Source organism: Malaya genurostris, chromosome 1, assembly GCF_030247185.1.
Source record: "Malaya genurostris strain Urasoe2022 chromosome 1, Malgen_1.1, whole genome shotgun sequence".
NCBI classification, from domain to species: domain Eukaryota; kingdom Metazoa; phylum Arthropoda; class Insecta; order Diptera; family Culicidae; genus Malaya; species Malaya genurostris.
Genome location: NC_080570.1, coordinates 9,763,968 through 9,791,816, shown reverse-complemented (window position 1 = coordinate 9,791,816; position 27,849 = coordinate 9,763,968). Strand labels below are relative to the sequence as shown.

Genomic DNA, 27,849 nt, shown 5'->3' with positions numbered 1-27,849 from the left:
CATAACCCTCAAAACCGGAGCACAACCGTGACGACCCAGTTTATTTTGTGGGTCTAGCGAATATTTTCAAAACTTTTGGCTTCACTGCAACCGAACTGAACGGAAAAGTCAAGGCCTTCTACAATTTGAAACAAACAGAAAGTTTACCTACTTCATTGATTTTAGCCTGACAGTCTCACTTCTGTGTTTCGTGCTAGGCGTATGTCAAGTTCATTCTCGTAGATGCCGCCTTACAAGAACAGAATAAAATGCATTTGTTCAAATGTAAAAAAAATGTGTATTAGTTTTAAGTTCGTTCCCATCTTATGAGACCCGGTAATAATGAGCTGATGTTGATTACATAATGCATACTTAGTATTATTATATCATCTGGCTGCACTTAGACTACCCCTTAAACTGTACATTAACCAGAAGATTTGGTTGATCACAATCTAAAACTCGAATACACCCGCTGACGCGTTAGGTGTTTTCCGTCGGATCCGGCACCTCGACGTGATCCTTGAACGAAACGGTCAAATGGGTTCCATCTCCTAAAAAAGAAATAATCGACAATTAGTGATTTGAGTTTGATCCGTCTGTTTCCCCCCCCCGATGACTGACCATATTTCTCAATCGTTCTCCTGACCAGCTCCTTCGATGGTTCCTTCAGGTCGTATGCCCAACCGATCTTGGCGAAGGCGTCCAGCCAAAATGTGGTCACATTAAACCGATAGTTGCCCAGTTCGGCCGCCTTGTAGTCCCACGGGAACACGTGATGGTAGTTGTGCCAGCCTTCGCCCATGGCCACCACCGCAACGGTTTTGTTTTCCACTGGCCGAATGCGCCTTTTTGTAGAAAAACGAAATGATAGATCAATGTTGGAACGGTTCTAGTGACTCGGGCAAACACTTACTTGTCATAGGGTCGATGACCGTAGATGTGAGCAGCACTGTTGACCGACCAGGTGAAGTTTAAACTCAGCACGAACCGCACGAAGCACTGGCTGAAGAAGGCTAGACGGAAGTTTTCACCGAAGAAGTACCACGGGATGAAGGTCGGCAGGAAGAAGCAAAACAGAAGCTTCATCAACATGAAGTTACTGGAAAGATAGTCAGATAGATAGTCTATGAGTGATTTTCTTATAATGTGCGTGTGGTCGAATCGATTCAGGCCCGGCGGCTTTTGACGTGAAAGTTTGACAGTTACGACAGAGGCCAAATGTTCGATAACCAGTTAACCAAGCCTGCGTGGAAGCGATGAAGAAACCCATGGCCATGTTATGGCAAACTGAATTAATTTATCTGTGGCATGAATCTTTGACTTTCGAACGACCTCGAACCAAATTCATCTCGATAACACCTGCGAACAAGCCGATTTCTGTCTGTTGTCCATCTGCTGGTCTTCGTTGCTGTCAGATCTGAGCAATCCCTATAATTTGTCATAAATAATCGTTAGATTACATATTCAAATTCCTGCCGTGAACCGGTCAGGCACGATTCGAATAGGATAAGATTCACACGAAATGACAAGGTGTTCAAAATTATCCGATTTTTATAAATCAAAATTTTTCTACTTATCAAACTAAAAACTACTGATTTTTGAATTGCTATCGAGTTGTGACAGCGTTTGACAAAACGTCGAACCTCGCGAGTCACTCTTGAACCGGTTCGTCAAATTTATCATTGCATAACGAACTGGACATCATGTTTGCCATGACTTAAGTAGAAGGTTGAAAGCAAAAAAACCAAACACAGTAATGTCAATGAGTGCACCGTCTCGGTGAAGGCAACTGAACTTTACATTCGGAAAATTTCTACGGGTGACACGGTCAGTGTTAGCATTCTTTTTTTTGCCAATGTATTGACACAATCATCGCTCGGAACGAAATAGGAAGTGTCTCATTTTGGGAAGCAATGCTGTTCGAGTTTATTTTTTCCATTTTTTACTCTTTACTATTTTTGCTCTTCACTAATTTTGCTGTTTATTAATTTAACTTTTTATCAATTTCTCGTCTTTACTAACTTCACTCTACACTAATTTGGCTCTTTGCTCATTTTACCTTGCTTATTTTGCTCTTCGCAAATTTTGCCTATTACTAATTTTGCTCTTGACTAACTCTTACTGTTGCTCTCTACTGATTTGGATCAACTTTGCTCTTTACTGATTTTGCTCTTTACTAACTTTGCTTTTTACCAATTCTTTTCTTGACTAATTCTGCTCCTTATTAGCTATGCTCTTAACTAATTCCGCTCTTTACTATTTTTTCTCTTTATTAAATTCTCACCTTTGCTAACTTCACCCTACACTAATTTTGCTCTTCGCTAATTGCATCTTACGAATTTTGCTCTTTATTGACTTAGACTTTCAGTAATATTGCTTCTTACAAGTTATCCTATTAAATTTTGCTCTTCATTAATTTTGCCGTTTACTAATTTTGTCTTAGACTAATTCGTAATTTTTCCCTCTACTGATTTTGGTCTTTGCCAATATTACCTTACTAATTTTGCTCTTTATTAATTTTGCATTTTTGTTCTTTTCCAGTTTTCCTATTTATCAATTTTGCTCGTTACGAATCTGGTTTTCCCTCACTTTACTATTTACCTATTTTATTCTTGACGAATTCTGTACTTCGCTAAGTACGTTCTTCACTAATTCTCCTCTTTGTTAATTTTGTTCTATACTAATGTTGCTCTTTACTAATTTAGATTCTGCTTCTAACTGATTTTGATATGGGCCAATTTCTCTCTTAATTAATTTTGCTCTGCACTAATTTTGCTCTTCACTAATTTAGCTTCTTATCTTTACTAAATTTCTGTTTGAGCTGTTAGTAGAATGTTGTCACTAATAGTACTGTTGTTGTACCGTTGAATTCCACTATGTTATATCACGTCATTACACTCTCACAAAGTCACTATTTTCACAGTCACTATTTTTCCGAAAGTGTATCAAACGTTATAATACAGATACGTATTTCGGAATGCTATTTGCATCCTTCTTCAGTGTATCGGTTTTATAAGTTTATTGAAAGAATGCTGCAATGAAGTTCCTTTTATACAAACTTAAGTAGGTAGAAACGTAAGTAGGTAAACCACAAAATGAAAGGTAAAAACAGGTAACAGAAAACTGGAAGAGTTAAGTGTTTTCTATGTTTGTTTTTATCTTGGATATGGGTAGTAACTGGAAAAGCCAAGAAGATCTATTCCCTTAGTCTCGGTTTAATAAAGAGATGGAGTTATTTTTGAAAATTTCTAAACTTTCTGCTGAATCTAATTTCCATGGATTGGAAATTTGTCTTAAGATTTTTATATCATTAGTAGAGAGTTCATGATCTTCAAAAAAGGCATGTTCTGCTACTTTTGACTTGAAGTGATGTGGTAGTCCCTTTTCCAATTCTTTGGATGCTTTCGCTATTTCTGAGATATGTTCCTTGAAACGAATGTCCAGTGTTCTCTTTGTTTGTCCGATGTATATTTTATCGCAATGAGGACACGAGATTTTGTATACCCCAGACTTTTTCAAATTCTCTGTAGGATCTTTTGTAGAACCTAGTAGAGTTTTCAATTGGTAGTTCATACTGCTGAACACTAAATCTAAACCAAATTTTCTTAGTTTTGTTAGTTTTCAAAACATTTCACACCCACTAAAATCAAAACTAAGAAAATTTGGTTTAGATTTAGTGTTCAGCAGTATGAACTACCAATTGAAAACTCTACTAGGTTCTACAAAAGATCCTACAGGAACTACAAAAGATCCTAAAAGGAACTTCATTGCAGCATTCTTTCAATAAACTTATAAAACCGATACACTGAAGAAGGATGCAAATAGCATTCCGAAATACGTATCTGTATTATAACGTTTGATACACTTTCGGAAAAATAGTGACTGTGAAAATAGTGACTTTGTGAGAGTGTAATGACGTTCTTATCTTTTCTTTACTAATTATGCTCTTTATTAAATTCTCTCCTATGCTAACTTCACTTTACGCTTATTTTGCTCTTTACTAAATTTACCTTACTAATTTTGCTCTTTATTAATTTTGCATTTTATTGAGCTCTTCAGTAATTGTACTTCTTGCAAGTTTTCCTATTTGGTTTTGCTCTTTACTAATTTTGCCTTTTATTAATATTGCTCTTAACTAATACCGCTTTTTACTATTTTAGCTCTATATTAAACTATCCCCTTTCCTAAATTTTCTCTTCACTAAATTTGCTCCATGCTACTTTAACTTTACTACTTTGGCCTTGTACTAATTCTGCTCTGTACTATGTTTCTTGCCAACTTAGCTTTTGTAATTTCAGATCTTTACCAACTTTCCACTTTACTTTTTTAAATTTGGTTTTTATTCAATCTGATTTTTACTAATTTTGTTTTCCGCTAATGTTTCTCTTTACCAATATTTATTAAAACATTGGTCATTATTTGCCCTGCGGCATTATTACCAAATTCTTTGCATGATTTGTTATTTCAGCAATTTTATTGAATGGTTGCTATTATCGTCATTTTTCCAAATTTATCTATTCCTAATGCAAGATTCAAATTTGTTCAATTGAAAGTTTATTTATGTTTATCTTTATAATTTTGCTCTTTGCTAATTTTATACTTTTTTGATTTGGTTTTTTTCTTATTATGTTCTTCACTAATTTTGTTTTTCACTAACTTTGTTCTTGACTAATTCTGCTCTACATTAAATTCTGCCCTCCCCTCTTCCTATTTAGTGTTTCTCTTCACTTCTAATTTGATTACTAATTTTGCCTTTTACTAATTGTACATTCTGCTTATTTTGCTCTTGACTAATTCTTAATTTTGCACTCCGCTGATTTTGATCTCCATCAATTTTGGTCTTACACATCACTAATTTTGCTTCTTATCAATTTTGTTCTTGACTAATTCTTCTCTTCACAAAGTATGCTCTTAACTAATTCCGCTATTTACTAATTTAGCTCATTATTAAATACTCCCCTTTGCTAAGTTTGCTCTGTGCTACTTTAACTTTACTAATCCTGCTTTTTACTGTGTTCTTCTTCAATTCTGCTGTTTATTAACTTTACTCTTTGCCAATTTTACTCTTTTCTGATTTTACTTTTTACCGATTTTGCTCTTCACTAACTTTGCTTTTCACCAACTTTGTTCTTGACTAATTCTGATCTTTACTAATTATACTGTTCGCTAATACCACTTTTTTAATTTTGCCATAAATTAATATGCTTCTTGCTAATTTTGCCTTTAGCTAATATCACGCTACCTATGTTGCTTTTAATTAATTTCGTTATTTACTAATTTAGTTCTTCAGAAGTTTAGAATTTGGCCAGTTTTCTTACTTACATCACCTGCTCTTTACTAATTTTGCTTTCTACTAGTTCCATTTTTCATTAATTTTGCTATTTATTTAATTTGTTCCTAATTTGTCTTTACTAATTTTTTTTCATATTTATTATTGTTCTGTGAAAATTTTATTCTATACTCTTTACTAATTTTGCTCTTCACCAACTTTGCTGTTTACCAATTTTGATGTTGACTAATTCTGCTCATTACTAATTATGCTATTTATCAATGCCACTTTTTACTAATTTTGCTATTTATTAAATTTGCTCTTAAATAATTTTGTCCCTTTGCTAATATCACGCCACTTATTATGCTTTTCACTAATTTGTAATTTAACATTTTGCTAGTTTTACCCTCATTAATTTTGCTCTTGACGAATTCTACTCTTTACTAACTATGTTTTTCACTAATTTTGCTGTTTACTAATTTTGTTCTTCATTATTTTGCCCTTTACTAATTTAGTTATTCAGTAATTTTGTTATCTGCCAGTTTTCTTATTTACTAATTTTGCTGTTCACTGATTTTTCTGTCTACTGATTATGCCTATTACACATTTTGTTCTTAACTAAATTTGCTCGTTATTAATTTGGCTAGTTTAGAATTTTAAGATGTTTGATTTTTTGCTATAAATTTATCTTTGTTAGTTTTACCTTTCATTAAATTTGCTTTTTACGGATTCCGATCTTTACCAACTTTCCACTTTACTTTTTAAATTTTCACGTATTTAGTTTTCATTAAATCTGATTTTTACTAATTTTGTTTTCCACTAATGTTTCTCTTTACTAATATTTTTTAAAACATTGGTCTTTATTTGCTCTCCGGCATTATTACCAAATTCTTTGCATGTTTTGTTATTTCTGCAATTTTATTGAATGATTGCTATTATTACTGTTCTTGTAATGAATGTCACTTGTACTGTTTTGGTTGTTCTCGTCATTTTTTAAAATTTATCTATTTCTAATGCAAGATTCAAATTTGTTCATTTGAAAGTTTGTCTATGTTTGTGAGTAGGACGAGTCTATGATGAAACATAAGGTAAATTTAAAATTGTTGCCAATTTTTACTGTTTTGCCAAGTTTTTATTAGTTTCGTAATTCATGTTGTGCTACTTTCGGTACTATTTCCTTTTTGAACTTTTCATAATATTTTGTTATTCAAAAGCTAGTTTTGCTTTTGTGCTTTTTGTCAGGTTAACTATTTTGGCTGCTCTTACTAATCTAGTTATATTTACGAAGTTTGTATTTAACAATACAAGTGAAACCGATTGTGTCAGTAACCGTTTCCATGTGTTTTATCTAAGCCGAAGTGAGTGAAAATGTAAAACCGATGCCGAAATATTACGTAATCGTCATAGACACATTTCAAATTCGCTGTGGAAAGAGTAGGCCGTGATCCACGGAGCAACGGAGGTTCAAACTAATTATGTCTCTGTCATAACCTGAAAATGGCGATGCCGGTTGGAGGTTGGAGCCGGGCAACGTCCAAAAACACGTCTACCTTTCTCGGCAGACCTATGAATGCCGCGACGACCACCGGTTTATGGTAATTTTATGAGTCGGAGGTGATCGCGCACAAAAGCAAGTGAAAAATTAGATCTTCAACGGATTCCGCTTGGAAACAGCTGAAAATTCTGAGTTTTGGGAACCGGTTGTGCAATAGATTAAACATGGAACCGGGAGATCGATTGTTCACAAGCGACTAATTGGTTTATCAGTTCCAGGAAAACCTGGTCAAAATCGTCGGTGCGTTACATTCAGTCAGTTTAGCTGACTCGTGCGAATTGTCCAGTCAAGTTCTGCTGTCACGTGGAGTTCCTAAGCCTGGCTGTAACATTGTTTTATCCTCCCTAACTTCAGTTGGTTCTGAGATTGACAGAGAAGCGTTCCTCCAACTACCGTGAAAGTGATAATTTCTTTCGGTGCAGACAAATGATCGCTTCACGCTAACACGATTAGTCATAAAATTCTAATCAAACTCGTTTCGCTAGTCCCCCATCCCCGGTCCCACGCGGATACTTACTTGTGATGGAACCGCACCACCGGATCGCTGGTGATGTCACTCATATCGATCAGGCGACCTTTTTTGATACATTCGGGATGTTTGCGTAGCATCAGCCAACCGACGTGGGCGTACAGGAAGCCACGGTTCGAGTTGTGTGGATCGCCGTCCGTTTCCGAGTACTTGTGATGGATGCGATGATCCCGAACCCAATCGTAGATCGTGTTCTGACCGGCGATCGAGTAGCAGATGGCCAGGATAATCCGAAGGGGCAGTTTCGCCTTGTACGACCGGTGGCACCACAACCGATGAACGCCGCCTGTGACACCGAAACCGGCACAACCTCCAACGAAGAAACCTACCAAAGAAGAAGAAGAAGAAGATGAAAACCAAACAAATGAATCAGTCGGACTTCGTATATCGGGATTTAATGAGTCAACAAGCGATTGCAGCAGTTGAAAGTGGTTTGAGTTTGTTGACCACCGGTGATCGTTGATGTTCGGTTATTATGCAACGACCCAACGGCGTGGTCTCATTTTTTTTGGGTGCTTCTCAATACCAAGGTTAACCGGCTACATCGATTGCGTTTATTATGAGGAATACGTTTCGTGTTTTTTGTTGTTTTTATTGTTGGTTTGTGCATTTTACTTTCAATGACAATAGAACCCTGAGGACGTAAACCGGTTTCTACACTGAATTTTTACTTTCAATGAATTGTTTTCAAGTTTTCCTATAATTGGTCATCATCCGAAATTTGTACCGGTTTTTCTGATAAAAAGGATTGATCGTAGAAGAAATATGTGTTATTAAATGGTGTACTGGGTGGAGGTCATCTCCCATTTCGAAACAAACATAATCAACATTTCGGGTACTTCAGGCAAAATAATAGACCCTACTGACTCGAACTTTTTACTTTCTTGGAGTTCCACGTTTTATTACATTTACTGTCAGAGTAGGATCTAAACCAACGATATCACTAGCAACTCCAGTCCTAGTCCGCTCATCAGTAATACTAGAAAGATCGGAATTTCATGAAAAAGTAAATAACAATCACTCGAACCAATTGAATTAACAGGTTTCAAAGCATCTCAACTATCGCAACAGAAATCAACTCATCTATTTCAGATTCTTAGCTAAAGAATCGCTGAAAATTTCTACTTGCAGTGTCTATCCGGTGGATGAGATTGCTCTAATCTGATTTTACGATGGTAGACACCAGCATCAGTTTTATTTATTCTAACGGTTTAAATGTCAAATCTAGTTTCTCTTCAATGATTTTGTCAGTGGAGATAGACAGTTGATAGTTTTAGTTATTATTCTATGTAAAGAGTTATAATCGTTGCGTTGTGACGAATTTTTTGTGGGGATTGCACAGTGATATTAGCATGTTTTCTAATGAATAACAAAAAAGACTTGCTTTGGAAATTGTATTGGGAATATTCCTACTCAACCTGAACAATGAATCTCAACAGTTTGATAGCCACCATCGCGAGCCACCTCCATTTCCATCGTTCACATGGAAGTATAAATGATAAGAAAGAGAGGTAATATTGATGCGTTCCCTACTTTCCGGAAGGACGCCGACGCATCATTCTCTTCCATAGGTGGCGCGGAGTTGGAGATTTGGGTAAGTATGAGAACTAGGATTCGCTCGAAGCTACCGACACGACCATGGTATACGATGGAAGCAAAAATTAAAAAAGTTGGTTTTCATCATGAAGTGCAAAAATATTACATGAAAATTAGAACAATTCCACCATCAACACCATTCTTGTCGAATCGGGAGTCCAATCTTCATAATCACTATTTTTATATTATCACCAATTTAACACAAAGAATATCGGTAATTATGAAAAGACTTCATGAGCCAGTCTATATGTAGATAAATGGTTGAAGATCTCGTAATTCGAGTCTCGATCAGAAGAAAATAGTTAAAGCATACCTTTTTGTGTCCTTGTCTTCGATTAGCAAAAAAAGCTTAAAGTGATATTCGTGAGGTTGAATCAAGAACTAAAATAGCTAAACAGTATTTTGAAAAATATTAGTCGCATGAGCAGAAACATTGAAATGTAACTAAACTGTGACTATATTTTAAAGGCATTTGCAATATCTTTGAGGGAACGCGATTGACGGTTTCGAAAAGTATATTTGTTGATGCATACCGCATGAATGACATAATAAAATAAAACGTTGAATAACTATTTTATGAGGTTTGTAAATTTTTTAATCCAAAATGTTATTGAATACTACACAAAATCTTAGCTTTTCTTGTATGTTTACTGAATTCACCTAAAATTTTTTAAATTTACTTATCAAAATATGCTAACAATAAATTGAAAACGTTGGCTTTATACCTGAATTTATTATATTACTTTAAAATTGCAAAATTGAAGCGTTTGTTCCTTTTCAATAATTAAATAATTCCTAAGTGAGCAATGATAGTAAAATGTACTGCTACTTTGCTATAAGTTTGCTATCGCTTTTTATTCGCGATCACACGTCTCCTCACGAAAAATAAACTAAAATTCGACTCTACTTAGAGCAAATTCAGCAGTTAGAAGTTCTATATGGAAGATCTATAATAGAACAGAAACTGGAACAAACGTATCCCCAGCAAGCCGTTCTAGTTTTATTTATTAGACCAGTTCTTCTGTCAAATTTAAAACTGGTCTACGATGCCGCTCTATTTTTTGTATATTTGCAACACAAGTAAAACACTGCTGGGGTTGCCAGTTTTTCTTGTTATAAAATCCAGATTTAAATTTTGTAACTGGCATAAATTATGCATCTAGAACTAAAACACTACTGAATATGCCCTTAAAGCATATTCAATAGTGTTCTAGTTCTAGATGCATAATTTATGTCAGTTTTGAAATTTAAATCTGGAAATTATAACAAGAAAAACTGACAGCCCCAGCAGAGTTTTAACTGTGTTTCAAATATAGAGAAAATAGAACGGCTTCGTAGGCCAGTTTTAAGTTTGACAGAAGAACTGTTCGAATAAATAAAACTAGAACGGCTTGCTGGAGATACGTTTGTTCTAGTTTTAGTTCTATTATAGATCGACTTGCAGGTGCTGAATTTGCTCTTAGCAGAGAAAAACAATCACAAAGATTTCCTTTATTACGAAAAATATTTTACGTCCGACGCGCGCGCCTACTGCGATCGATCGATTCAGAATTTGTACACTCTCACCAGCCGCTACCTAATGTTGGGTCGAAACTAACTCCAATTCAACTAAAGTGCAACAATGTTCGCTACCTATTCTTCACGATCAAGTTAATGTTAGGTAGCTCGAGCTCGATTTCTTCTCAAAAAATAAGTGAACTCAATTTTCATTGCAAGTTGCTTACTTGCGATGTGTATAGAAATTAATCGATAGTACCGTTATAATCGAAACAGAAAGTACAGACAAAAATATTTTGTGAATTCATATATTTGAAGTAGTATGTTAAATTGAATGTAAAATCACTGTACAGGTTATTATTTTGCGAAACATTTTAAATTCAAAAGTACAGTATTAATAATTGAAAACTCAATGAATTCCAATTTAAGTTTACATCGATGATGGTTTTCCATAAAAATTTCAATTCAACTAATGTTTAGTTTGCTAATACTATAGAATTAGTTTTCAAATCAATCGACATTTCTGTTTCATTTAAACTGCGGCGCTAAGAAGCCAAACCCTTAGAACAAATTCAGCTTCTGTGAACTTTATATGGGTGATCAATAATCAAACAGAAACTGGAACGAACATATCCCTAGCAATCCGCTTCAGTTTCGAAAAGTTGTGCTGTTTAATTGGAAAATGATATACGTCCCATTTTTTATAGATTCCAGCGGTTTTTCAAAGAAGGCCGAATCATACAAAAGTAAACAAATCGAGTTTCTCTCTCATACGAATAAATGCTTTATAATCTTACAATTTTGCTAAACATTCGGATTCTACAAAACTCTCAACCATAGTAATACAAACAACTCTAAAGGGCAAAACTTTTATTTCATTCGCTCTTTGTGTTCCATGCCAATAAACAGGGCGTTACTTCAGTTGCTAGAAAGGAAGGGCGGAAGCCAGCCAATTTCACGAAATATGCGCGTGGGCGTAACTTTATAATTCACACAGGGAAAGTGGAAAAAATCATACCTTTTAAAGATAAACCAACAGTTCGATTTATCAAAAATTGCTCATAGAATATACAATAATTTCTAAATAGGAATTGAAACCAAAGTCGAAACATTCATCGATGTTTTTCTCCATTTGCTGTCAACTTTAGATTCGCCCTTCTTTGAAAAACAGCTGATTTGGAACACGGGTAAAACGCTGTTAGGATTGCCATTTTTTTTTTGTTATAATTTCGACATTTAAATATTAAAACTGGCATAAATTATGCCACCTAGAACTGGAACACGCCCTTAGCGAAGTATTGAATTTTGAGTTTCTTTACAGTATAATCAAGACGGTCCGTCGCCTCCGGCCATCGACACCGTAACGACAGCGTCCGTCAAAATTAGTTCAATACTTTCTTTGCCGGAACGTTCAAACGTGCCGGACATCAAGACGTTTCGTGACGGTGACATTGTGTATGAATGTCTTCATAAGGATGCTTTTAACAAATTTTGACGGTGACATTGTTAAGCATAGTTTTCACTGTAAGGTCTGTAAAGGCCCCGATACACGTTCAGCTTTTTGAACAGTTTTTCGTCAGTCTGAGTCGACATTTGATAAGAATTATTTATTCATTAATTTATTAAGATTTCAATCTAAGTTCCGATTCAAGAAGAAATAGTAATGAATTTAGTCTCTAAATTGCGGACAATTTTAATAGGTACAATTCCGTTTCGATTTATAGATTGACGAAAAACATTTCCGAAAAACTGAGTGCCTTGATATTTATTCAACTCACAGTCAACTGTAAATAATTTATAGGATTTTGTATTTGCTGTCTTCTTACTGACATGGTCAGTAAACTTAGAAATATCATTACTGTTTTTCAAATCAGTAAAAATTTTGTCACTTTTCAGTGAATCGATTGACAATAATGAAAAATTTCAGTAGGCATCACTGACCACAATAGTAAAAATCATAAATAACAACTAATAAAAAATAAATTAACTTGTTAGACGAGGATATTGTATGAGATTTTTTTCAAAATTTATTTGCTCCCTTAATGGTAATACAGTAAATGTAAATTTCACCGAACGTCGGTATTAAAATGATGAATAAGTCCCTTCTTCTTCCTCTCTATTCGGGTTTCTAAGTTGCACAAAACTAAAGAACATTTAAATGTCGTTAGAATGCGATTTTGAAAACCAGTTTTGAAAATTCATCGGTGCAAAATTTTGTCCCTTGCATTTGCCATTTTCGTTGGGTGGACAGAAGAGGTCAACGATATCTTCCTCTGGATAACTTGTTTCCGAACCGGTTCTAGCAACAACAAGAACTTTTCGTGCAGCTTTTCGTTTGTGTCGCACATTCAAAATTTCTTTGATTCCCGAAATTTGACGAATGAACGTGTATTCAAAAGGAAAATGGAACACGTTTACTGTAATTTTTAGAATTCTATTTTCTACAATGAACATTCCCGTGATCACACTAAGAAATAATAATTCTGATAAATTTCTATTGTATGTTAAAACCAAAAAACAAATTTTTAGTGTTTCTTCGCTGCAAAGGAATAAATGAAAATTTTGATTCATAAAACTGCACTCCTACAGAAATACACACATTTACACATCTAATTATATAAAAGTAGAAGCCCGCAAATTTTAAATCCATCAATTACATATTTTTGAATCAGAAAAAAATTATAGAATAGAACTGTCCTTGCCAACAGCATCTAACGTTAGGGTGAAGCCAGAGTGGGAGCGACGCGATGCGACAAGCGACGCGATGCGAATACCAAAGGATTGCACGGCGAAGCACGACCGAATTTCGTCCACTTTAAAAAAATAAACATGCATGCCACAGTAAACACGATGCGTTGCGTAGCGACGAGCGATTTTCAGCGCGACAAGCGACCAAGCACCACGTGCACAGTTTTTCACGCGATTTACGAGCGAACAGAGGTTGAATTGATTTGTGTCATGACGGAACAAAAAAAATCGATTGATATTGAAGCGCTAATCGGTGCTATTTTTGAACGAAATGCGCTCTGGGATCAACAATCTCGTAATTACCGGAACCGGGTTCTTGTGAACATGTGCTGGAAAGAAGTTTCGGAAATATTAGGAACTACTGGTCAGTATAGTTTACGTGTTTACTGTGGCATGCATGTTCATTTTTTTAAAGTGGATGAAATTCGGTCGTGCTTCGCCGTGCAATCCTTTGATATTCGCATCGCGTCGCTTGTCGCATCGCGTCGCTCCCACTCTGGCTTCACCCTTAGGCTCAGTTTTCCGAAAAAAAAAAAAATCAACGCGCGACGACTTCAGCTGAAACAGTTATGGAAATCACCTAATTTATGGTTAAGATCCGGGTGTACATTGTGAATCGCCAAGTTAGACCAGCTGTGGGAATACTCGTTCCAGAACGTCTAGACGAAAAGAAAAACAAAAAAAACCTTTTCGAATCATCTATTGGTGTATTGAAACCTTTCCTTAATATGTGTAAACTGTGTGGGTAGTGACTCAAGTGGTAATGTTTCACGTCGATCGCAGTCAACAATTCGTAACTCAGGAATCAGAAGTCACGTTTGAAAACAATGCAAATGCAGCCAGTAAAGTCAGGTGATCTTTCATATGAATCTAAGTTTCAAAGACAAAGACAGGTTTTCACAGGGATCGTATAGTCTTTCTTTATGAGAAAGGCCAGTATCAAATTCTGATTCGCACGTTTTTTTTTGTTTCGCGCTCAGCAGGGAGAATGAAAACTGGTCCCAATGTATGACACAAAATACGGAGCAGTATATGCCGATCATGTTGATACTATAATTCAAAAATACATTATCATAATGAGTATACTCGACGGGTAGCCGGTTTCAACCGGATCCATAGCAGTCCAGTAGAATAAATTTCACATTTCCAGAATCTCTTTCGCGATCTTTCGTGGAACAGAATCCTTCTCCTGGAGTGTTAGTCACGATTCCACTTTTGCAATTTCAATAAATTTTAGAATTTTGATCGGGTAAATGAATGGAAACAGCTACACAGGCCAACTGGGCAAACTTATATCATTTGATATATCATTATTGTATCACTGAAGAAGCATGTTCAGAAGCGTTCTAGTTCCAGACACATAATTTATATCAGTTTTCAAATTCAAATCTGAAAACTTCAACAAAAAATATTGGCAACCCCAACAGTTTTACGTTTTACTCGTGTTTTAAATATAGAGAAAATAGAACGGTAGCGTATGTCAGATCCAAATTTGACAGTTGAACTGTTCGATTGAATAAAACAAAAACGGCTTGCTGGGGATACGATAGTTTCGCTTTAAAATCTATTATCCATTTTCCATTTTCAGTTGCTGAACTTGCTTTTATATTATCCATTATTAGATATACAAATCAATCTGAATTACATTCAAATATTATCACACGGAAAAAAAGTTGTTTAAATAAATAAATACCCACATTCGACAAACAGAACTTAATGTTAAGTAATTTTTAGTCAGCGTGTGAATTTTCTGAGCTCAAATTGCGTCTCGTTTGCGTTTTGTTACTTTTGATCATTTCTGGAAAATTAATCACCAAGTCTCAGATGCAAAATGTATCTTGTCTATAACGAGCAGACATTTGTATCGTTTGTACAACTGGTTTTCAATCAATCAAAACATCGCAGAGCTACAAAAACTATTAATTTTCTAGGCATTTGATCCAACTTCACGCCTCGCACAGCCCAACACGATGTGAATGGAACCGTATTTGTGTTGCATAATGACTTCGTAACAGTCGGTTGGCGCTTGCTTGACTGTGATGATGCTGGAAAACCAAAAAAAAATATACAAAAGTTTGATTTGATTGAATTCTATTGTTCATCACTGTTTGACCCTCTGGGCAGTCCAAGGTAAATTCATCAGACCAAATGACTTTATGACAAACTGAACTCAGTCTCAATTCGAAATGTTTTCAGTTCTCCGAAGGACAGTCGTAGATTTCCTAAGCCGTTTATGTCTTATAAATATACAAACAAAACAACGGAATCAGGGGAAAGCGTTTCGAAAATCCGTCACAGTTTTAAGTAGCTCAAATTGACAGACAATCCGGCAACTAATTGTGTTGCGTCATTTCAGGAAATCATCGTCGTCGTTTCGCTAGTGACCTTCAGTGAGCCGAGAGAAAAAATCGACACGGATGGTGGCCTTCTTGGATCCTATACACACTTAAATCATTTGACTTTCAGTTCGAATCATCAGTAAAAGATGGCGTTTTGAAACAACGGTACCTGTTAGGGTTTTGGAAGTGGGTATTTCGTGCGAAGTTTCCGACCGAGGTCATGAAATTTTCGGTAGCGTGATGTTACTGCTGTTTGATATATTTGGCAAAAGTAGGACACTTTTGACTTGTAAAACTGAGTGAAACACTGCCAAAGTGATTTGTTTTAGTCCCATAACCCATAAATGGTTGAAAAAGGCGGATAGGTAATGTCACAAACATAACTGGAGGACTTGAATACGAATAAAATTTACATGCTTATTTCACACTTCCAAATATCGATTATCGCTCGTATAGGTTGATTGTTAAGACACTAAATTAAGTTCCAAAATCTAGTCAAGAAACCAGTTCTAAAACTGTAGTCAAACAATCCCGAATTAGGATTTAGATTTCAGAGTCTTAGTTCTAAATTCTGAACCTCTACTCCGGAACTAAATTCTAAAACTAAGTGCTAAACCTAAAATTTAATTCAGAATTCAGGTAGAGCAGATTCCTGGTTTTGAGTTCAGTTTTAGAATTTAGTTCCGGAATCCAATTCTTCGGATTGGAAAACTGCATAAAAAATAAAACGAGTTATATAATTCGTGAACTGGATCTGAGTTTAAGAACTAAACATGTTTAGTTGGAATTTAATTCTGGAATCGAATTCTGAATTTAAATTCCGAAATTAAATTTAGCTCCTAAATATAGTTCTAGAATCCAATTCCAGAATTCAGTTCCAGCATGCAGGCTCTCAATTTTGGAACTAAATTTTGAAACAGAATTTTTAAACTAAATTATGCAGCTAAATTCTGAACCTGAAATTAAGGTGAAATGTAGCGTCATAAAATGCGCGCAAAATTTTATCCGCTTCAATTGAACGAACCGTCGCACAAAGCATACCACGAAAAACGCACACGTAGAAACAAGAACTTTTCTCAATGATTGAGCGCAGTGGCCTTACCTCTCGTTATATTGGCTTGTAAAAAAGACTGGACGTAATTGATTTTCGAATCCTTCACACTTTGAATATATGCTAATTCAATCGTTATTGTTAGTTACTACTCTTACACTAGAGCTATAAATCATGAGTAATTATGAATGACTAACATGATGTTATATGTATATGTATTGACCAACTTGCTAACCATGTATATGCCTGTTGTTTTTCAATGTTTATCACATTGTTTTTGTATCACTATAATACTTGATTTGTATTTCATACAGTAGCTTGTCAATGATGAAGTTATAGTTTTGCTATAAAAATTGCTACAATCTAAAATACCTGTTATACGATATTACACAGCCAAGCTTTATTGCTTCAGCAACATCAATGCATTGAACTCAACAGAATTGGACATTATTAGCATTATAAATGACAGTTACTTAGAAAATAAACGATTTCTTCCAATACCCATTTTATTGTATTCAACTCGTTTTTATTTCATCACAAAACCCAATACTGCATAAATTCGCGTCATTATTTGATATGTCATTTTTGCTCACGATATAATGCCACCGTGCCCACCGTGCATTTCTCACACCACCTCAATACGAAACAGCAGCGCGCAAGCAATAAAAAAAATGCGGAAAAGTTTATGTAAACTTTTTCAAATTTCGGTTGTTTTAGCTAATATTTTATAATTTTGAGTTGCATTTTCAGATTCTTTGTGAAATTCTGCTACAAACACTACTTTTCAGTTCTAAAATCATCCCCGTGGGACGGAACAGTAACCGTTTATACATTTCAAAAACCAATTACGGCTCGGCAAAGCAAAATTTCAAAATTATAAGAATACTTAGTTATGATAAATTAGATTTCGAAAACTTAAGTGTTTTTGGTTTTTCGAAAATCGGTCTAGTTTTTGAATAATTGATCAAAAACGCGATTTTCGCATTCCGCTACATTTCACCTTAAGTTCAGAATTCAGGTAGATCAGAACAGATTCGGAATACAATTTTAGAATTCATTTACAGAAGTCAATCCAAATGAGAGCATGACCTGAGCGTGAAAATAAACAAAAGCGAACTGTCCTTTGTTGATTCAGCCTTTAGATAAATTCATTTATTCTTCTTTGTATGACACATAAAATATGTATTTTAGTAAGGTGTATTGTAAAGCAAAATTGTTCATTTCATTCTGAGGAAATTGTATAGTTAATTGGATAACATTTACTGAATAAACTGTTGTTATGTTGATCTTAATATCTAAATGCAAGGATGGCTTTTATCGTATCAAAGAACGCTCACTGGCAACTCGTCACATGATTGAATCAATGCCATCAAAGAGAGACGGATATCAACGCAGTAACAAAAAAAACCTGGCATGGCTCATTTAACATAGAATCGACACCAGTGCGAGAGCGAATTTCTCTCTATGACATTTCTGAGAATCAATGGTTAGCACGCTGCTAAGGGGATCCTTTCTGAAGCAACAAACGGTCGCTTATTCGCGTTTCGCGATCCGATTCTATACCGGCAGTTGATAATTGCGATAGAATCATTTTACTATTGCCGCTTATTCTAACTCTGTGCATATAACCTTTGCATAAGTTGTGTCTATGAAAATGTCTGTGAATGCTCCACACAAGGGTTTTGAAATATTGCAACCTAGTAGTATGAGAATCATCAAGTTGAATCATCGATTCGATTTTCTACGATAATTGTCAACTTGCGATTCTCTCTTGGGAAATTCCATACAGCAACGATTATTATCAGACTGTAAATTTTTTTAGGCCCGTGAAATACTCAGAGTATGAAGTGGGGCAAAAAAAAGTAGAAAAATTCTCTCGCGGTTCATGCATTGAGAGACTCGAGTTCTTGTAGCATCTTCCACGGGATTGAAAATGTTGTATATAATATAGATAGTAATATAGCATTTTCGGCAATCACCAACACTGTCCAAATGATGACATTTCAAGAACGAATGGATTCAGTTTGATAGTTAGGTGTAGAAACTGATGAAATATGACTTTTTTTTATTAGTTTTTTATGCACTCATCTGACAAATCGACTGTACGTGTCAAGCCAATTGATTAATTCAATGTAATACATTTGGAATTAATCTGCTGTTTGGAAGATGAAATTTAAGCGAGTTATCCATAGATTAAAGAGTGATTAACACTTGAAATTGAATTACCTCGTCAACTGCGGCGAATTCAAGTGTAAAACACTTAAGCCCAACGTGTCGATTTTTATCAGTGTAGTTAAGTCTCTTTTCCGGTTACTTTGTTCATGTTCACTATCACTTCCAATCTTTTCAACAGTTAAATGATATTCAAATTGTTGAAACCCATCTCCTCTTGTTCGTTAAGAATATTGTAGCCATTTTGCGACAGATTGGATCGAAGAATTTTGTAATACACATTCTTATTTAGTTATTATTATTAGCAAAATTCGAAGTAGTTAAAGAGACACACTAAAATCTAAAATATCTTTGTCGGGTGAACGGTAGGAAAAAAATGGACGGATGATTAAATAAGGATTATTTGGCTATCTCAAATTTCCTAAAGCATCATTGCACAAGCGGTTTAGCACCTATACAAAGTTTGCCTTTGGAACACAAAACACAATTATAGTCTATTGGGATTTTTCTAGAACCATGATATTTGTTGCAAACTTATCACGGCCACAAAATTTGTTATTTGGTTGATTTAACGAATATTTTATCATACGACTGTCCAAGACAGATAAAAAGCTAGGGATCAAAACTTCAAACAACATTTTCCAGCTCGAAAACTAAATTACCGATGTAAAGTAAAACAGCAAACATGCCCCAGGGCAACAAACCAAACATGGGAACGGCGAGTTTAGTTTCCATTGATTGTCGGTTGCCGTTCTGATTACAATCACACAAAATCCTTAAATTGCAATCGACCAGTGCCGGTCCGAAGTTCCCAAAAAAAGCCCATTTTACAACGGTACAAGAAATCTGATGACCTTCAATGAGGGAGCCCACGGTCACCCAGCTTACTGTGATTCGATTTGATGTTTGTGCCGTCGTTGGCATGGCAAACCGACACCGTGCGCACCCATCAGCACTATATTCCCGGCGACGGGACAAAAATGAAAGGTTCGAATGGGGCATGTTATTGAGCCAGTTAGTCAGTTGACACATGCAGCGGACGGCTAATTAGGGCTGACGGTTGGTACAGTTGGGTATGCGCCGGAAAAAATGCTTACTTTGTGGTTCCTTTTTCGTTGTTTGTTTTTGCGTTCAATCTGCTTAAACTGATGCAATTACCGGGACTCAGGATTTTTACTTTATTAAGTCATGGGGTTTTTAGCATACGCTAATTTTGTACCATTGACCTGGATTCAAAATTTCGTAACAATGTTTGTTTGTTTGTCTGAAGCTATTGAAATTCTGAGTTACGAAGAAAACTGAAACCAAATGCACAATGATCTAATCAAGCGCTGTATACATACAAGTTTCTGAAATGACATATTCAATGTTTACAAGCTTGGGACAAAGGATTTCTCTGGAGTTGTATTTCCAGTGGAATCATCAACACTCTGTATTTACTATAACAATACGCATTCGATATTACTGTTTGCACGTTGCACAAAACCATCAGTAGTAATAGATTACATTTTAAATGCCGCGTCAGTAACAAAATTAATACTCTTAATTGCAATGGTTCGCCTGCAGTTCCTCTTCAAAGTGGATGTTGGCAGTTGACTTAAAAGCCGTTGTAAAAAAACGCGACAAAATCTTAGTAGGCTGTGCTACGTGCGCAAAACGGCAGCGTGATAAAGCGCTGTAACGTGAGATTTGCATGGTTTGTCAAAAAAGTAAAAAAAATCGTCGCCTGATCTAACCCCCGGGCTTTTGTATTAGTTGCAATTAGGGTAATTGTATCAATAGTCATCTCAATAACCGCACCAGCGCATTATGCTGTTGATTACTTGGTCTACCATCACCGGATAGCGATGTAATCGAAATCGATGGGTGTGAAAAATGTGCGATACTTTTGCTAGAGCGACGTGAAAATTGTAACAATTTTCAATTTGGTTTTTAGGCTATCGCATTAGCAGAGCTAATTCTAACAAATGATTTCGATATAGGAGATGAAAGAGTTGAATGAATAGTTTGTAGTATTTCATAACTTTCATTTGTTTCTGCTATCTGTCAGAATCTAGCTCAATCACAGCATTCACTGGAATGAGAATTTGCAAGCTGTTACACTGATGAGTGTTGATCGTGCATGTTTTTAACAATTTTGGTTCTCAGAAGACGTGACATAAATATTATTTCGACAATCCAACACTACTAAAATATGCATGAGTCGTAGGTTTCGAATGCCCTTCGGCAGCATTTTGAAACTAAGCCGAATCTATGTCCGGCACGTGTATTCGTTTCGATAATGAAAGCCTTAAACTAATCTAAACTACAATGTTTATTCCCGTTAACATTGAAGGAAGTTGACTGATCGTCTGAGTTGTACGTAAAACTGATTGATGGTTGTGTTTTGTGATAAAAACAAACTAATTTGAAAATGGAGAATGTGCATTTATAATTGCAAGTGAGCACTCCGAAAGGTTCACAGAACTGAGCCGCCGACAGTTTTGTTACGCCGTCGAATTTAGGGAAAAAACTGTGTTAAGACCCCAATACACGTTCAGTTCAGTTCAGTTCAAATGACCTTTGGAAGGAATGAACGATTAACCGAACTGAGCGTTAGGTTAGTTTTGCGTTTTGTTTTCATTTCAGTTTCATCAGTTTTTCCATGGAGGCTCATTTTTATAATTAGAAGATGTCAGTTGATTTGATAAAACTGAGCTCAAGAGCTTCAGTTAAAAAAACGGTCGTTTGCCCGGATGAACTCTTCAGTCACTTCCGATAATCGTTCAGTGATGACGTCACACACGAAATGTCACATGTCCGGAAAACTGCGTATGGGCCGCTTGAAGCGTTTGATCGGTTTTGCGTTATGTTGCTTTAGTTTTTATGTTTCGTCAGTTTTGGATGTGAGTACGTCTTACTTTGCCTTTTCGAAATTCACTCTGTGCAAGAATGGGTAGAAATTAATCGTGAATATCTCTTGTTTTATTTAACACAGCAACCTTACTTTTTATCCATACCATTGGAAATATGATCAGCAATTTATTAAATTATTTTCCAGTAGTATAAGATAACCACAAATAACTCAAAATTGAAAGTTTCTGAAATGTTTGGTATCGGATACGAATCATCGCACAAAGCGTATCGTGCAAAACCGACACATAGAAATACGAAATGCTGTCAGTGATTGAGTGCAGTGGGCTTACGACACGTTTTGTTCGCAAGTAAAACAGGTACTAACTATGTATGTTTATGAACACCTATAAGCGAATAATATTTTACCATTTCTCATGAAGTTTTGAAGTAATTTATAAATACTTTCAGTCCACGCTTGGTGAGTGAATATTAATAATTTTTAGTTTAGGAATTCTTAAGATCCAAGATGGCCGCTTTAGGTTTATGGATATTTTTTTCAAACCGTCATATAATTTATATTTTCGAGACGGGTTTCACAAATAGTTTATTAAAATTGATGTCATATTAATTCCTTACTTGAAGTAATGAATTCTAAATGGTCACAAACGATTTGTTGTGGATTTTTTATATTTAAATGAATTTGAAGAATACATTTTTAATGTCACTGTATCCCTGTAAATTATTGTCGCTATATATTTGCGTTAAAATTCATTATTCTGCATTCAAAGTTCAATTCCAAAATTTAGTTTAAAAATTTACTTCAAGAATTTAGAACATGCATGCTAAATCTAAATTCGGAACTTGGATTCTGGAACTAGATTTTAGAACTGAATCCAGTGTCATAATTCAGCATCGGAATTCAAGTTCAGACTTCAAAATCAGAACTAATTGGCTCAAGTGGCACGTTCCGCTAGTCATTTGGAGATTTGTGGAATTCCTAATCTGTATTCTGAACCAGAATATTGCAACTGAATTGTGTGCTTGTTCTAGTTTCCGAATTTAGTTCTTGAATCCTGATCCAGGATATAAATGATGGCTAAAAATACCGAGCAGTTGTAAATATCGGGTAAATTCTACAAATGATTTCTCTAAGAATCTTTGCGAATATTCTCCCCAATGATTCACCCGATTATCACAAACTAAGATGCAAATAAAAGGTCTCGAAATTCTTAAAAAAGGTCCCTCAGAAGTTGATCCGGATCCGACTTTTGGTTCCTTATTACAGTGAAAGTGAAAAATTTTCAATTCCATGAGTATTTTTTTTCTTCAATTTTTTGGCGAAACGAGGCGCAAAATTTTAAAAAACTTACCGGAAAATTCATCTCGTGTCAGTTAATGGATATATAAATCTACTTTGAGACTACTAGCTCCCGGTTTTCGCTTCCGAATGCACCGATAATAGTAAAGAAAAGCTCCAAAAACGGAACTCACTCCGATTTCTCAGCAACGGTTAAAACGATTTTCACAAATCATGATTCAAATTATAGCTGTCAGTGTCTTAAACGATTCCGAAACTATAGGGCAATGAGTATCAAAACTTTCAAACAGTCATTCAAAATTAAGCAAACCCGGTACGCATCGGTACGTGCTGGTACGGAAGAAGACGAAAACGTCACCGCCTGGCACACAGCGTGCTTTGTTCAATTTTGTATAGCGTGCAGGGTTGCCGCATTTTAATCTATATTAACAAGACATAACGGTTTACAAATTGAAAAGGTTATGGTAGTTTATACCCAAAGAAAGTGTTTCATTTTATACGAGAATGAAAAAAAATCTTCACAGAATCTTTTAGTCTTGTTTTTGGTAAATATAAGTAATATAAGGAAGGCATCATTACACCACTAGGTGGATTAAAAAATGTTTTTATTGTGGCGGACGTTGCAAAATTCATCAAACTTTTCTTTTTGTAAGTTTCGATGCACACAAAAATCGTTTTTGTGACAATTGTGACAATCATTGCGAATGTCAAGAACAACGGTATCTACGGTACGAACATATCTCTCCCACAGACGATCGCAGACGAGTAATTCAACCACAGTATGAAAGCTCTTTTCAAGTAGTTTTATATGTAAGAAGTCTCATCTGCATCTTTCTGCTCCTTTTGATGATAAACAAGTTAAAATTATGTTAAAAGAAAATGAAAAATGGCTATCTTTCATTAAACTAAAATGATAGGGGCACAGCATATTCGAGATAGTTGTTCAGTTGTAAAACATGAAAAACTCATAGAAATCAAAACTATATAAGTTTTTGTTACAAAAACTTGCTTATATATTTTATATCATGAATTCTTTACTCAAATTCCTCGTTTGTTCGATTCTGGAGGCCGCCGAACAACCTCCAAACCCTTGGTGGGGCAAAGAAAGCTTAGATGCTAAACACACGAAACAAAATGCTTTCAAGACGTTTTTGGAACGAGGAGGAGGAACTCCTCAGAATTTTGAAAAATTCTTGGTTCTAGAAACCAAGTACAAGAGCATACTTCGGCCCAAGAAATGTAGCTGTTGGAGACATTTTGTCGATGGTTTGTCAAGAGAAACCTCATTGAGCACTCTTTGGAACACGGCCCGATGAATGAAGAATCGTAACGTAGAAAATAAGAGTGAAGAATACTCGAACCGTTGGATAGTTGACTTTGCTAGGAAAGTTCACCCAGACTCTGTTCCTACGCAGAGCATTTCTATAGCACTCTTGTCTTGTAACAATAACGCTCCTAGGTTGGACAGAATTAAATTCAACTTGGTAACTTGCAATGGTTTTCAACAAGAATCTCCCCGACCTTGCAAAAAGACGTTTGTTGGAATTGTTCAACACGTTTCTTGGTTTTAGAAACCAATTAAAAGAGCATACTTCGGGCCAAGAAATGTAGCTATTGGAGACATTTTGTTGAAGGTTTGTCAAGAGAAACCTAAATGAGCACTCTTTGGAACACGGCCCGATGAATGAGGAATCGTAAAGTGGGAAATGAGAGTGTGGAATACTCGAACCGTTGAATATTTGCTGTTCCCAGATTCTGTTCCTACGCAGAGTATTTCTATAGCACTCTTCCCTTGTAACAATAACGCTCCTGGGTTGGATAGAATTAATTTCAACTTTGTGTAGAATCTGCCCGCCTTCGCGAAAATACACTTGTTGGAATTATTCAACAAGTTTCTTGAGCAAAATATTTTTCCACCTGACTGGAGGTAAGTGAAAGTTTTCGCCATTCAAAAGCCGAGGAAACCAGCTTCCAATCACAACTCGTATAGACCCATCGCAATGTTGTCCTGCATCAGAACATTGTTCAAAAAAATTATTCTACGACGTCTCGACACTTGGGTAGAGACGAACGGTTTGTTGTCAGATACTCAGTTTGTCTTCCAAAAACAACAAATGGCATCTGTATTTTTGGACATAAAAGCAGCCTTTGATTCAGTTTCCATCGTTGTTCTTTCAGCCAAGCTCCACCATCATGGACTTCCAGCGGTTATAAATAATTATTTGCACAACCTTTTGTCAGAGAAGCGCATGTAATTTTCACATGGCGATTTGGTAACATTCAGGCTCATGTTTCAGTCTGCTCCTCCATAATTTTTACGTAAAAGACATTGACAGCTGTCTAGTATCCTCATATACACTAAAACAATTGGTAGATGATGGCGTGGTTTCAGTTACTGGACCCAAAGCTTTCGATCTGCAAAAACCATTGCAAGATACCTTAGATAACTTGTCCTATTGGGCTGTTCATCTGGGTATCGAATTCTCTGCGGAGAAAACAGAGATGGTTATCTTTTCAAGAAAGTATGATCCCGCGCAGCTTCAGCTCCATATGCTGGGAAGAATGATCGTTTTGACTTTCAAATACCTCTGGATGTGGTTTGAATCCAAATGCACGTGGGGAGGACACATTAGGTATCCGATAACAAAACAAAACAAAGTTGTTCTTCGAACAATAACAGAATATTGATGGGGTGCTCATCCGGAAGATTTAATAAAATTGTATCAGACAACGATACTTTCAGTGATGGAACATGGATGCGTTTGCTTTCGTTTCGCTACAAACTCCGATATTATGAAATAAGAGCGAATTCGAACTTATGAATACTGCGTTAAGGAATAAACGTATTTATGAAAAAAAAAATGAATTTTATTTAAGTTACGCGAATAGTACTTTTTGCAAGTTTGTTTGAAATGACTTTCTGCACAACTTTGTCGAAGTTACTTAACCCCTATGTTAACTCGGAGCAAAAATGATATTTTTATCTCACTTTTAGTGGGAAAAATAAAAGATGGCGCCTATCATTCTGAGCAGCTTTGCTGAAGATACTGTGCCATGAAAACCACGGTTTTAGCATGTTACCAGTTAAGAGAGTGAAATTGAGTTTTGCTCTCGGGTCGCAGATTTTGAAATTTTTAATTGGCGCATAATTTGGAGTTGCACAATTCGATCCCGACTGATTTTCACTATTGTGAATTTTTCCTTTATTTTTGGTTCGATCATCGATAGGCAGATTACATGATCGTTATTAAAAATTGTTTAAAACAACTTTTGAGCGGTTTGAACAAAAATTAAACCGCTTTTCGTTCCCGGAAATATTTACACCATTTTTTTTTATTGAAATAGTTTTGACTATACTGAACAGTCGTTTAAAGTTTTGAAATTTTGTGAACGTAGAAACCTTCAAATTATGCTAATACAAGCAGTACCTAGGCAACGAAATAGATATAAACTTCATCTCAACCGCGGACCGGCAGCAAACCCGGTAGGCCGTAAAACTATTCAAAACAGGACACACAATGGGCGACGAAAACATCACGTGCCACTCGGTGTGGTTGTCATAACAGAACACAATAGATCACCGAAATGCCACGTGCCATCCAAATCCGTGTACGATCATTTGACAATAGCCCCTCATTAGAGCGTTGTCCGGTTCAGCAGTCAAGCCGAAAAACACTGCATCATAAAATCCGATCACGTACCGAACCGAACTGCGATCATAAATCGATCATCGGAACTATACTCACCCCACAAGTAAGTGACGAGTGTTGCCTGCCAGACGTACTTGAAGAAGGCATAGATCGCAACCAGATGGAACGCACCGATCATCAGTACGTTCTTCCACTTGATCTCGGCATCGAACTCGTACCCCAAGTACTGCCGCACGATATAGGTCAACCAGTGACCCAGCTTGGTCTGTTTCCACTTGTTGTAGTGCTCCAGATAGGCATTGATATCCTGTTCGGTGGTGCTCCGGTCATCACCGAGGATCGTTTCGTTGTTGTTAGCATCGTTGATTACGACGACTTTACCCTTCTGCGTCGGGATTTTCTTCGCCATCGAGTCCTGGGCCGAATTTCCCGCTATAAACTGAACCGTGTTGATAACTCGCACGGTCATGATGGAGCTTTGTTTTCCCCTTTAAACTCACAGATATCGAAACTTTCTACTCTCACAAACTCATCACCTTCACCAAAATGGTTGTAACACCCAAAATTAACGCGCTTTTTTTTCGGCCAATCTTCTCACTTCCAAAAACCTCATTCACCCTTGATGAACGTTAATTTACTTTCTCGATCGCAGGCACAATTAAGTCCGGGGTCCCCGCGTCGACGCCGCATGCACTGAAAAAGTTCGCTCGAGCAATGTATAGTCTAGACCGAACGGTTCGGACTCCAACAACGAAATGAAGACCCAAAAGCCAGCTGGGCCTATCCAAACCGAACTAACGAATATTTGTGATCAGGCGTCGCAACCACCTTCCCGTCGTCGTTCGGATATCGTGTTGCGCGCGTCTCACGATTGACAGAAAAACGCTCTCCTAACGTTCGCTCCTTCTTTCCACTGCAGCCGACGAGTTTCGTGTCGCATAACGTCGCACGTCCCACAAAAAGTCCGATTTTTCCCTTTCCTGCAAAGGCCCGATATGCCAAACGGCTCACAGCACTGTGGTGTTAATATGCTCTATGACGGACGCTTTTGTCACAATATATAATATTTCTGTTGCGTTGAGTGACGCCGTAATGGGTTTTTGTTCGGTTCTTACCCCCGAAGCCGAATGTTCATTGGATACTGATCGGCTATTCTACGAAAGGGTTCAACCTCAACTTGTAGGTGTAGGATCCCCAATTCATAATATCTTTTATGCGATCAGCTGCCGCTTCGTGCGCATACATCCGTCGGTATGAGTGTCTTCGAAATTTTCGTTTGGCACCAGATTTTTAGCCCAAAAACAGCTTACC

At 36.3% G+C, this 27,849-nt stretch overlaps 1 protein-coding gene across 1 annotated transcript; it reads right to left on the bottom strand.

Annotated features, from left to right (window-relative positions):
• Positions 1–253: 253 nt before the first annotated feature.
• Positions 254–27,566, bottom strand: LOC131431940 (acyl-CoA Delta-9 desaturase-like). Its single transcript, XM_058597922.1, has 5 exons — positions 26,635–27,566; positions 7,321–7,657; positions 893–1,078; positions 601–824; positions 254–530 (listed from the first exon to the last, which is right to left on the bottom strand). The coding sequence occupies exons 1-5, from the start codon at positions 27,005–27,007 to the stop codon at positions 460–462; spliced, it is 1,191 nt and encodes a 396-aa protein (XP_058453905.1). The 5' UTR covers positions 27,008–27,566; the 3' UTR covers positions 254–459.
• Positions 27,567–27,849: the final 283 nt, after the last annotated feature.

What these genes read in the sequence shown, in the direction of transcription:
- LOC131431940 (XM_058597922.1), bottom strand. Translation starts at nt 27,007, where the DNA reads ATGACCGTGCGAGTTATCAACACGGTTCAGTTTATAGCGGGAAATTCG. An exon ending in ACTCGTCACTTACTTGTGGG is followed by an intron (nt 7,658 to 26,634) that starts GTGAGTATAGTT and finishes CTTCTTTGGTAG; the next exon opens with GTTTCTTCGTTGGAGGTTGT. An exon ending in GTGGTGCGGTTCCATCACAA is followed by an intron (nt 1,079 to 7,320) that starts GTAAGTATCCGC and finishes CTATCTTTCCAG; the next exon opens with TAACTTCATGTTGATGAAGC.